Source organism: Rattus rattus, chromosome 6 (genome assembly GCF_011064425.1).
Source record: "Rattus rattus isolate New Zealand chromosome 6, Rrattus_CSIRO_v1, whole genome shotgun sequence".
NCBI lineage: Eukaryota > Metazoa > Chordata > Mammalia > Rodentia > Muridae > Rattus > Rattus rattus.
The window spans coordinates 33,778,239-33,791,243 of record NC_046159.1 but is presented as its reverse complement, the minus strand read 5'-3'; the positions used below and the strand labels follow the sequence as shown (position 1 = coordinate 33,791,243).

Genomic DNA, 13,005 nt, shown 5'->3' with positions numbered 1-13,005 from the left:
CACAGTGGGGTTGTTTGACCACAAATCTTTTCCTAGGCCTAGATTGTCAAAGCTGAGGACTCAGTCTGCTGTGTGTTCAGACCATATGAGAAGCAGAATAAAAACTGAAATTCCGCTCTTGGCAGTCAAAGAGAGACTACAGATGTTGCCTCTCTGGACTCCAAGATCCTTCAGAGTAAACCTGTGCCCTATGGGGATTTTGTGAATCCGATCATAGTAGGTCCACAACTGAAGTTGTTAAACCTCAGTGATTGGAGGTGGCATAAGAGCAGAGGGAGCATAGAGACAGGCTATTGTGTTTCACAAATCCACCTTCTCTTCCCCAACCAAATGACTATTATTCTTCCAAGAACTCTGACACCAGAGCTGAGCAATTCCTCTTTGGACATTTTTCTCAGAGCCAGTTGACCAGTGTCACTATACCATACTTCCTTTTACCACGTCATACCTCCAGTGGTGTCACAAAGCTGTTTCAACTGGAGCTTCTACATGTGTTTGGGGATGGTAGTAGGAGGGTGTTCGTGTGTGTGTGTGTGTGTGTGTTCGTGCATGCAAGCATACTTGTGGAGGTCAAAGTTCAATCTTACATGTCATTCTTCAGACACCAGCCACCTTGACTTTGAACTCTTTGATTAAGCTAGGCTGGCTGAGAGGGAGCCACTGGCATCTATCAGATTCTCTAGTGCTAGGGTTCCAAGTGTATGCCACCATCCCTAGCTTTTGGACATAGGTTGTAGGGATTGAACTCAAGTTCTTATGCTTGTGTGACTTGCCTTAAAATTACCGTTCCAGCCCCATGGAGATTTTAATTCTAGTGGACCAGGGAATCCATTCTTAGAGGAAGTTTGACACCACCGATGAATAAGGAGAGGTGAGTGAGAAGGAAGTACAGGAGGAGACAGAGGGGTGTTGAAGAAGCAAAGCGCTCTTTAGGAACACCCCCACCTGCCATGACCCACTGGGTGGCTCCCTATGGGTCACACAGTTCTTGAGGGGTTCTCATTTAAAGTATTCTAAGGTATTTCTCACTATCCTTGTCCAGGGAAAAGTCCTCTTTCTCTTTCTCTACCTTCTGTTCTGAGGACTTGGTCTATAGGCAGAGGTAGTTCTTTGAACTAGGATGGTCCTGCCTACTCCACCCATCCCTGAGGTTGAGCCATTCTCTATCCTCTAGGTCTGGGCTGTACCCTGCCTGAGGTGGGAGGGCAGAGAACAGAAAGCTGGTGCGAGGGGCAGCCTCTGTAACTCCAAAATCACTAGTAATGCCCACGAGACTCTGCCCTTTCCCTGACTGACACAGTCCTCTTCTCTGCAGAAACTGTCCTCATTGACAACTGGTGGGCGTAGTGACGACTTTGGAATTTTAGTTTCTTTAAAAACCCAGAAACATTATAAGAATGTGTTTTCACCTTAATCTCAGGTGTGGGGAAGCTTTGGACTGTCCACAGGGACTGACTATGATTTGGTTTGTGCTCTAGCAGAGGCGTGGTTTTGCCAGCTATGGTTAGTTTCTGTGATTGTGCGATGTTTGGAATCTTTTCAGAGGGTAAATACACGCAAGAGCCCCACTAGGCAGGGCTGGTGGTCAGTGGTTGTTCAGGGGGCTTGGTTGCGATTTGTTAGTAGTTGTCAAAGAAGAAACAAAAGGAAAGAAATTAGATTCGTGGGCTTTCCTAAAGTCTCCCCACCCCCCAATCCTTGTTTCTCTCCTATCTAGTGTTGGGGGTGGGGGATAAAGAGTGGGGAAAAGAGGAACACACAAAGTAGCAAAGACCAGCTACAGGGGGGCTTTCAGAAAGCTGGCTAAGACTCCTCTCCTCTTTCCCCAAGGACACAGCTCAACACATCTCTGCCTTGAGCAGTTTAATCCTGGGTGGCTTGATCTTACACCCATTGATAAAAGAAAACGGAACGTAAGCTCACTTAGCTGAGGCATTTTGAACTTACCTAAGCTCCAAATCAAGGGCTAACCTGGCATTTACAAGGACTTCCTCAACTCTCCTCCCATCTTTCAAACCAATCACCAAGAAGCCAAATTAAGTGCAAGGAACTTTTCTTAGTGAAAAGTGAGGCTTTCGGTGCTCGTAGCTACAAACCGTAGTTGCCTTGTACGGAAACTCACAGGGGCTAACTTTCCCATGTTCTCAGTTAGTCCTATTGCAGGAAGAGGGGGTGAGGCGGAATAGTGGAGTTTCCTCAACTGCCCTTCCGGTGTCAGGACTGCAGCTCCTGCAGCAAGGAGGCCAGCTGGCTGGGACCACTGTGCTGAGGCTCCACCTCTTTCTGCGTGACTGATCAGACCCCTCCCCTATGGCTGAGAGAGAGGAGTGGCCACTCAGGGGCCGCTAGTCAGAAGCAGAGTGCTCTGATAAACCGCCTCACTGAAGCGTGACTATGGAGAGAAACTGCCTGGGGCCTGGCTAAGGGTTCAGCAGGGTTGTTAGCTGGAAGGAACAGGGGAAAGAGAGGCTGCCATTACTTTGGACTCATTCGCGGACTCCAGGGCTCCCCAGCAAGTACCTTAATGAACGCTTCCATACTGCCGTTAAAGAGCTTATGGCTATAGACTGAAAGAGGCCTAGGTCTCCTCATTTTCTGTGGTTTAGGGGGAAGACAGGGGGGCCTAGGGGAAAACGGAACAAAAGAAATCAAGAAAGCAACCAACATAAACATACCGCTGGGAGAGATGTTCTTCAAACCCACAACTGGAGGAGAACACAAAATGCAGAGGGGAGCCCCTGGCCCCCAACACATTCGTTTCCCATGTTCCATCTGAAGGCCTCTGGATGTTTTCGATCTTAGTTTACCCACAATGCCAAGCAGGAGCAACTCTCACAAAACACAAATGCATTCTACACTGGGGAGTGGGGGGTATATACAAGTAGCCCCTGCAATGCCAACCAGAGGCTGGCATCCTGCAGATCAGATGGAGGGATGAGGGGAGAAAGGTGTCATCTGTAGCCCAAGAAAGCAAGAGACTTTCAAACATAATCCAGGGGCTTCATGTAATAATTTTGGCTTAAATCAGGCTCAACTCCCAATGTACTGAGGGCACTATCTTCCTGACGCCTCTTGATATTTCAAAGGCATATGACTCATCTTTGTTGCATGGCTCTGAGAGCCAGACAGGTGCCAGGATTCAAGCTGCACCTTCTTTAGGATCCGTGGGTGGCCTGGAATGCTATTATCCCACTCATCAGTCAAGCACATTTTGGATCACAGCACTGTCAAACCCATCACCACCATACTTAACCTAGTGACTTCCTATTACACATGGCTCTGTTCTACAGAAACTAAGCTCAGAGAAAAAGAACATCGAGTCAGACCCACCTCTACCCACTTCCCCTCAAGTCCAGTTTGTTTTTGTTTGTCTGTCGTTTGGTTGTCTTTTAAGTTTCAAGTCATGGGCATGGTGCCAGGACGTCTTGCCACCGTCATTTCTAGCTGCACTCTTCTGCCCCATCAGTCCACGACAGGAGTCAGGTTGAAAGTGTCTTGCTTTGCTTTCGGATCTCCATTCCCTGTGTTCTCTCCACAGGGAGGGGAATCCTTATACCACAGTCCACCAGGAACAATGAAATGGCCACAGACACCAGGCCCGTGTCCAGAATTGCTTGCCATGCATAGGCCTGGATTGGCTTATCTGCTCATTTCCTTACACAAACCGGCCTAACTCAATGCTGGGGGCCTTCAGCTTTAGGAGAGAGATTTTGGGATGTTCAGAGGAAGCAGCTTCCCAAACGAGGCAGCTTATTTTCAAATGGTTTGGTTCAAACCATGGGAACAATGAATGTATATTCAGCCAGGCAGGTAATGGGCATATATGAGAAGCAAAGGCTCGCCCCTTCCCCACGTCTTGATTGATTTCTGTGTATGGGCAAGAACCTTCTGTTTGTTTCTGAGAAGGGATCTTATATAGTCCAGGGTGGCCTCAAACTTGCTTTGTAGCTGAGTCTGACCTCATACTCCTGCCTCCTGCCTCCATCCCCTCAGTGCTGGGGTTATAGGCATGCACCTCCACACTGGGTTTAATGTGCTGTTAGCAGTGGAACTCATGGTCATGCATGCTAAGCAAGCATTCTACCAAAACTAAGGTATATCCTCAGCCCACACAGGCAAGACTCATACAGACTGGGGAACCAATCAACATGAAGAGGCTTGCGCTGCCTCTCTCCCTTGGGCTTACTGTGCCCATGTCCTTCGGCAGTCCAGCCATACAGGACACTCTAGCCAAGTCCTCCTGGATGTTTTTAAGTGTTGAGCAAAGGCTGCTAACTCCAGGACATGCATGGGCAAACGGGCAAAGGAACAAATGAGTCCAAACAGCATGCTATCCGATCAAGGGCACCAAAAGAACGACACAACCGAAATTCCGAAGAGAAACAACAACAGGCAAGATTATCTCCAGCCCATCTTGGATCTATGTGAATTTGGTTAGCTAAGTCCATGTCATTTCCGTTTGTAAAAATAAAATACTGTATCTTTTTTGAGAATGTGTGAAAACAGGGAGTGGGGGAATCTCATATAGTGACTCTCTGCTTTTGAATGCTCAAATGTAAAAGCCAAAAAACCCCGACGATGCTACCAATTGTGTTTTGGTCGAACGTTGGGCTCTGGGGTCTGCAGGATTAACCTCCTCACAAGCGTGAGAGGCAAAGGAGCCCACAAGAAATTAAGAAATCTGTCAACGGCCACACAGATGGGATCTATCAAGAGCTGAGAGTTGAATGGAGTTCTTCCTACTCGAGGTTCCAGCACCCACATGAAGTAGAGAGAGCTGTTGTCCAGCTCTCGTGGCCGGCAAGAATGGAGATCTTGGTAACGAAAAGACAGGATCAAAAGCTCTAGGGCATCCAGTTGGAGTGTTTTCAGAAAAGAACTCGGAAAAGTTTCTGGAGTTTGCTTTTTAATTTTTTGCAAAGTAGAATAAAAGAAAATAAATGTGGGATGGATGCGCTCCCCCATCTTCCCTGCCAAATTCAGAATGTAAAAGAATGGAGTCCTCTTTCCCCGCCCCATGGTGCACTGGGTACTGCCTGGAATCTCTGACAAGGAAACGTAGCTATCCCAACTTTGAATGACACCGAATCTGTATCAACTTACTGGAATGCTGGGTGGGGCACAAAGTGGGGAGCAGGGGGACAGCTCAGCCAAGGAAAGTGGGGCAGCCTAAGCCTTCCATCTCTTCTGCTGCTCAGTTGCAGAGCAAAAACAAAACAAAAAAACAAAACAAAACAAAACAAAAAAAGGGAGAGAGAGAAGGGAAAACAGGAGAAAGCCAGAGGGGAGAGAAGGAAACCAGAGACAATGGCCCCTCTCTGCCTTTCAGCAGGGATGAAAATTAGCATACACTGGCAACACGGTTGTGGCCTCAGAATTAGTCTGTGACAAAAAGCAAGAGATTAAGAATTTTCCCAAACAGCCCAACAGACGTGGGTGTCAGTATTCAAAATGGTGGCAACACTGATGTTCAAGGGCTTGTGGATTCTTGGAAGCTGACTGAAGTTGGATATATACCAAGCTGCATCTGATTGGTCGCAACATCAACTATCTCCCTTCTCATCAGGACTAGGGCCTCTTGTTAACCTGCTTAAGGAGGCTGACCTCCCTTCAAATCACAATGATTAAATACTGGTGTTTGCATCTCGCTTTGCCTTGTTTTTCTTTCTTTATTTTTAAGCAGGTCTTCAAAGTACATTAGCACATCTGGCCTGCCTATGGGGACTGCTGAACAGCTATGAGAACTGCAGGGCTATGGCGAATTGAGGCCGTTCACAAATCTGGCTTTAACTGTGAGAAAGGGGCCAACTAGACAAGGGCAAGAGCAATTTGGCTGAAGGAACCTGCTCTGGTGATAATCCCAGATGGCTCTCACTGTGAGAATCTATAGTTGACGTAGCCAAGGTACGGAGACAGATCACCCAGGGCCGCTGGGACTCATTTGAAAACCACTTTCAGGTTGACACTGAGGTCCACAAGCTTAATAATGAGAGCCAGAAAATCTCTGACTAAGTCTGAAATTTGGGACAGGATGCCTAAGTGGGAGGTCTAGTCATCTGAACTTCAAGTTCCCAAGCCCTAGGCCAAAGCAAATGTGGAAGAGGATATTTCAGAGGGAGATATATATATATATCTCCATATATATATATATATATATATATTATATATATTTTCTGTTTAGCTCAGACTTTCCTGGAACTATTTCTGTAGATCAGGCTGGCCTCTGATTCAGATATCTGTCTACCTCTGCCTCCTGAGTGCTGGGATTAAAGGCATGCATTAGCACCAGGTTTATATTGTGAAAACAAAATCTGTCTGTCTGTCTATCTATCTATCTACCTACCTACCTATCTATCTGTCTCCTGGGCTTTGTTGGGGCTGGGTGGAGCCTGAGACCTGGCCAGGGGAGACATTACGTCTCTTCTCCACCCTGACCCCATAGTCAGCTGGAGCAACATCCTGCCTGCATTTTTCAGATTAGGGGGCAGGGGCCAGGGTCCGATTCATCCCACTTTGGTATAAAGCAGGTATAAAGAGAATTATAGTAATATTCTCTTACCAGAAAAATAAAAGAGTAACAAATTTGGGCTCTTCAAAAGTGACCTGAACAACTGCTGTGCCACACGTGGGAGGGTTCCTTGCCTGCGAATCATCTCACCGTTTCCAAACTGCCTGGGCCCAAATGGACAGCTGGATTCCTGGAGAGCCCTAAACTCCAGGTCCAACATACTTAAACGCCACAGCTTCCTGAGCCTTTTCCAAGCCCACTTGCTTCCCCAGGAGCGGGAAGAGTTCAAGGGTCATCTTTGCTCTTGCCAACTAGGACAGCTTTTCAGGACTCTGAGCTATTGGAAAGAACTGGTTTGGAAGGAAAGAGTGTCACTAGGTCACTTAGACCCCCCCCACCCTGTCTCAAAATGAGGTAAGCTGTAGCTACTGACTGCCATGCATAATAGAGGGCAGACCTCTGGGCCACTGCAAGATTCCTGTTGAAAGTCCAGACACCAGGGCAGTGCTGGCGGCTTAGGCATCTAACGCCTATGAAAGGCTGAAGGCTGCTGAGTGAAAGTGTTCACTGGCTCTGGTGTGCTCAGGAAAAGCACAAAGGGAGATGCGGAAGGAGCCAGGAGGAAGCATGGGTTGCCTCTATTACTGGCCTAGCCAGTGCATCCAAGTTCCCACTAAACTTCAAGCCAAAGTAAGATGGGCAGTGCAGGGGGTTAGGGTGGGAGGTAATCTGGGCACTCGTCCATGTGTAAGCAGCATGCGCGTTGGCCATCTGTGCACAGTATCAGCCAACCCCAAAGCCTTAGCCACTGAGGACCCAGCCTGGACCTGGAGCACCTATAGAGTAGTTTGGGCAGTGACCATGTAACATCCAAGCGAAGAACACAGCCACTCTACAGCCTGAGGCCTCTGCTAGCACCTTTAGCCACCCTGGAATCAACTATCCTCCACCACCCCTCAGCAGCTATGAAAGCTCCCTCCCCATGGCCAGCCTGCAGGAGCGTGGCTTTGCCAGTCTAAAGCGAGAACAAGCAATGCAGCCTCAGGAGCCACTGTACCCTCTCCCATCACCCCCATCGCCCCAAAGGTGAAGACTGTCCCGTTTCCCTAGCTCCCAACAGATTATCTTCACCCTACACATCCACCCACCCTCCCACCTCATCCTCTCGGACGTCAGGCAGCCATTACAAAGGACATAGATTCCCCAGCTCTCACCTGGTTGTGCCGCACTCTGCTCTCTCCCCTGGGGAAAGAAAACAAAATTGCATGTTGATATTTAATTGACTTTGGTTGTTGTTTTAAGCTGAGAGCTTTCCCAACAACAGAAAGATCCCATGTGCCCATCTCTAATCCTGTCCCATGCCCTAGGCAACTGCTAACTTCTGTCCCTGCATGTTTGATAGGCATTTCCTAGAAAGAGGATCACTCTCCTTGTGGTTTCTCTCCTGAATCTTTCTTCTTTAGCTTACCATAATTTGTCTGAGATTCAACCATACAGCATGATTCAGTAGTTCATTTATTTTTATGATTGAGTAATATTCCACTGTGTGAACAGACCACAGTTTCCCTACCCACTTGTCAATAACTACCTGTTGTGTAACAGTTTCCTCTGAGTTTGAAACATTCCACCCCACAAGGAAGCTCCTTAAGCAGGAAGGCAAACAGCTTGAAATAGTTTCAGGAAGTCCCTAAAACTGAACAGATTCACGAGGGCCCTCCTTGCTACAGTAAAAAAAAGCTGAGTCCCTCTTAGATTGGAAACCAAACTACAAAGAAGATGTGATTGAGGCTAGACCAGATTCTGTCTCAAAATAAAAGGTAGAGAGCAAGTCAAATAGCCTATGCTGATCTCTGGCCCCATTTCCCAAATGAATGAAACTCCCCACTAGAACTCCCTCAGGTCCATGCTGCTCAAAGTGCTGTAACGAGTTCTAGAAGCCAAGTGGCAAGACAGAAAAGCAAAACAGGCAAGGTAAATTCAGCCCTCGATGGGTTAAATTTTATCCTATTTAACCCAACTTGCAAAATATTGTCATTTCTATATGTAGATAGATATCAACATCAAGCAAGATACTTTATAATCGCTTCCCCAGGAGCCTTTGCTTCAGGTCCTGGTGTTCCTTCTGTTCGTCTCAATGAACACAATCACGGGTCAATCCATATTTCAGGTGTTCAGCAGCCAGTGTCGTCCACGGCCTTCACCTCAGAGACAGAGCTCTAGACTAGAATCTGACTTCAATATTCGTCGTATGAGGGTTTGTTTTATGTTGTTTGTTTGTGTTGCTTGTTTTGTTGTTGTTGTGGGGAGTGTCTCACATAACTCAGAATCACCTCAAATTCATTATGCAATAGAGGATGACTTTGAACTGCCTCCACCTGCCATTGGCTAGGTTTTTATGCCACTCTGGGGATAGAACCCAGGGCCTTTAGTTTTATGATGGGCTGTTAGGCTTGGGTCTGACTAAGCTATGTTCCATTCTGGTACAGACAGTAAACTACACATACTTAATGACTTCAGCAAAGAACAAGTGTGCTAGGATCCCAGGTAGGAACACAGGTAGGAACTGAACAGAACACTCGTGCCCAGAATGACAGGGAGGTCACAGGTGAAAGACTCGAGGATAACAACAAACCAAATTCTCTGGACAATGAAATGACACTACCACACAGCTAGTGTGCACTGGGAGTGTGCTCCCAAGGACAGCAATGCCAATGTGAGGGGCACCTAGCAGCCTGTTAAAAGTTTGCTGGTTGGCTGGGCGTGGTGGCGCACACCTTTAATCCTAGCACTCGGGAGTCAGAGGAATGGGGATCTCTGTGAGTTCAAGCCCAGCCTCGTCTACAGGGTGAGTTCCAGGACAGTCAAGGCTACAAAGAGGAACCCTGTCTTGGGGGGGGGCATTTGCTTGTAAATGAAAGTGACCTGGAAGGATTTGTGCTTCTTCTGACAGGTTCCTTGAGTCACATTGCCAAAGGGGTGCTTTGGGGAAATGGAGGCACATGACATCATAAAAACAAACAAACAACACTCCCAAAACGACAACAAACCCAGTTTGAATCCTTTTGAGTATTCCTGGAGACCATATTTCTCATTTTTAAAAAAGATTTATTTATTTATTTATTTATTTATTTATTTATTTATTTATTTATTTAATGTATGTGAGTACACTGTCTCTGTCTTCAGACACACCAGAAGAAGGCACCAGATCCCATTACAGATGATTGTGAGCCACCATGTGGTTGCTGGGAATTGAACTCAGGACCTCCAGAAGAGCTGTCAGTGCCCTTAACCTCTGAGCCACCTCTCCAGCCCCTCATTGTTTTTTAACCTTTTCATTTCATCTCTGGCAACATGAATAGCAGTGATGGCAGGAGCGGACCGGTGATGAAGCATAACCACACACTAACTCTGCACTTAGACACTGATCTTCAGAGTAAAGAGCCAAACTGCTCAGGCAGAGCTGAGGGGACTCAGGGATTAAAGTGTAGAAGAATGGACCTGGTAGTGCCCCTTTAACGCCAGTACTAGGGAGGCAGAGGCAGGTGGACCTGTGAGTGTCAGTCTAGCCTGGTCTACACAGCAAGCTCCAAGCCAGCCAAAGCTTCATAGTGAATTCCCGTCTCACCAAAGGGAACACAGATCAGGAATGTAGAAGAGTGAATTTGGTGAGCTCTGTCTGCCCTGCTCAGCCCAAATTCTGGTTGCCTCACTCAATGCCCTAAGAATCCACAACATGCCTTTATTAGATCACAGATATGCAATATGAACAGCACTTTGGTGTGAACTTACTCAGTTTGTCTTTTTTTTTCAGTAGTTCAGTGCTTTATTGACTTTATTATAGTGTATCAAAGACAGACATGGTGGCAATGGCTTGGAGAGCTCTGCGGAGGCAGAGGCAGAAGGATTAAAAATTCATGGCTATCCTTGAATTCAAGGTTAAATATCAAGTTTGAGGCCAGCCTGGGCTACATAAGATCCCGTCTCAAAAGCTTATTAATAGCATTAATTATGACATACCATACTAATATAAGATGTTAATAAAGGGGAATCGAGGATGGACCCTATAAGAACTCTACTATTTTTTCAACTTTTATGTAAACTAAAACCCATTTTAAACAAAATATTCATTTAGACAAAGAAAAACTTCCCAGGAACTGACCAGTTTGCTAAGCTCTGTCCCTATTGTCAAAGGGAGCACACTGGGCTTCCCTGTGGGTGACTTGCTAAACAACACATCGTGGGGCTTCTAGATGACTCTTGGCTGTTCCTCTATTCTGAAGCATCATTTTCTCAGAGCTATTCTTGCCAACCAGCTCAAAACTCAGAAAGGAGACTTCACAGGTCACATCTCATTGGGAGCAAGCAAAAGAAACTTCCTCTAAATATTACCATTTCAGTTTTAGATTCTATTTAATCACAGGGAAAAAGTAACTTCAAGGTCCCAGGTCCAAGGGGAGCTGTGGACTTCCCAATAGCTGAAGAGCTTCTATTATAAGGAAACAGTTGTCTGAGTCCAGACATGTCAGGGACAACTTGTAAGGGAACAGCTGTCTGAGTCTAGACATCTCAAGGACAGCTTCTCCATCTTGCTGCCAGGGTCAAACTGAGTTTATGTTCCCAGGCCTAGGAACCAACTCCTACCCTGATTGATGGAAATTCCTTTGCTCAACACCTTATGTCTAAATATGATTAGCTGATACGACAGTCCTCCCTACTCCTCTTTGCTTCATGGCTTCAACCTTAAAATGTGCTGTCCAGTGTTTCTTCAGGGCAGTAGTTCAGCTCCAGAGTCGGATCAATGGCCCTGATCGATCAGTTGCAACTTAATTACAAAAAAATTTTGGTATCTGCATTGACCTGGTGCTTGCATTGTGTTGGATCTAAGTGAAACCCATGGCAATCTCAGTGTGAGTCATAATTAATAAAACCTGGAAGACCAAATGGACCAGGAGCCATGCCAGATGAACATTATGATCACATTAAAGCCATGCAGACAAGGACAGAGATGGGTTAGCACTCAGAGGGGACAAGGAACAGAAACCCTCCTATCCCACAGACCAAGGATCCAACCAGGACCTTAGATTTTTAAAAAAAAGTACTTGGGTTTCTAAACCTAGGGATTCTGAATTTTGAAACACTAGTAGTCACCACATCCCATTGACTCGCCCCTCTCAACGTTGAGAGGTCAGGCTGGCAAAATTGAACAGATGAAAGGAGAGCTCACTGCAGCTAACTCCTCCACACTTGAAATCCTAGTATTTTGCAGGCCTGAGGCAGGAGGATTATAAAGTTAAAATCGCTCTGGTCTATATAGTCAGAACCTAGGAAAGCAAAGAGAAGGTAGAGTGGGGGTCAGGGAGTGGGGAGTGAGGTGTGTGTGTGTGTGTGTGTGTGTGTGTGTGTGTGTGTGTGTGTGTGTGTATGTGTAGAGAACCAAGTAAGTAGGAGTCCCACCTCCTACTTATGGGAACCCATCCACCTCTTGGCCTTGCCCTTTCTTGCAGCCACACAGGATCCATGTCAGGTCCTGTACCAAGGTGGTTTTTCCAACCTGCCTAGTGAAGACACAAGAGTCCAGCATCAGGTCTTTCCCTGCTGGATGCCTTGAGCTGAGGTGGCTCAGCAGCTCTAGGCCATACAGTACTCCCTTGTGGGCATTCTATCACCCAACTCACCTTCACCCAGGGTCTGCTTGAGTAAGTCATGCTTGGCTTGCAGCTTGGTGATGAGGTTACTGCCATTCACATATTCTTTAAATTTCTGTAAGACACATGGGCATAAGGAAGTTAAAGGCCACACAGCCAAGTGATGACAAGGTCTCTGACTCTATAACTCATCTCCCTGACAGGGAAAGCAAAGAGATATCAGGCTATCCGGGGACCGGGCATGGGAACAGGTAGGCCTCTGCCCCTGCTTTAAGCTCTTCCAAGTGGCTAATTCTTAGGGATCCCCAGGTCTTGTAGATTGGGTTGTGCACACAAGAGGCAGGAGACTATGGTAGTGGTGGCAGCCAATTCTACAGTGAAGACCATGGGCAGCCCAAGGTGAAAGGCCCCTCTGGTCACCGGAACTCCACTGTGCTTCTGGACCAGAGCAATAAGGAAGAGAGCAGAGGCCCTGCAGCATCAGAGCAGAGCCAAAGATGAGCCTTTCTTCCACATGAGGAAGGGCTGTGCAGGCCACTAAGAAACCTTCTAACGGACAGATTCTCCCATCACTACACTGGGGAGAATGACCTTCGGGTTGGATGAGATAAGAATGGGAATACAGAGTGCTTTGCCTCAAGTGCCACAGAAAGTCAAGAGGGGGGCCAGGATGAGTTCTGGCTACCTCCTAGGTCACTGTCCTTGTCAAACTTCATGTGCTGAGGAACAGTGACAAGGAATGGACAACCATCCAGAAGAACAGCACAGCTGAACACACACACACACACACACACACACACACACACACACACACACACACACACACATCACTTCCCTGGGCCTCAACCACAT

At 46.9% G+C, this 13,005-nt stretch overlaps 1 protein-coding gene across 2 annotated transcripts in view; it reads right to left on the bottom strand.

Annotated features, from left to right (window-relative positions):
* The window catches only part of Srgap3 (SLIT-ROBO Rho GTPase activating protein 3), a 225,403-nt gene that overhangs the window by 31,436 nt on the left and 180,962 nt on the right, over positions 1-13,005 (bottom strand). The window contains exons 10-12 of one of the 2 annotated variants that reach the window (XM_032905978.1): positions 12,184-12,268; positions 7,723-7,750; positions 2,521-2,623 (exon numbers count right to left, since the gene is read on the bottom strand). In XM_032905978.1, coding sequence (XP_032761869.1) covers positions 2,521-2,623; positions 7,723-7,750; positions 12,184-12,268 — 216 coding nt within the window. The remainder of the gene's footprint in view (positions 1-2,520; positions 2,624-7,722; positions 7,751-12,183; positions 12,269-13,005) is intronic. The other variant, XM_032905979.1, reaches the window with a different exon arrangement.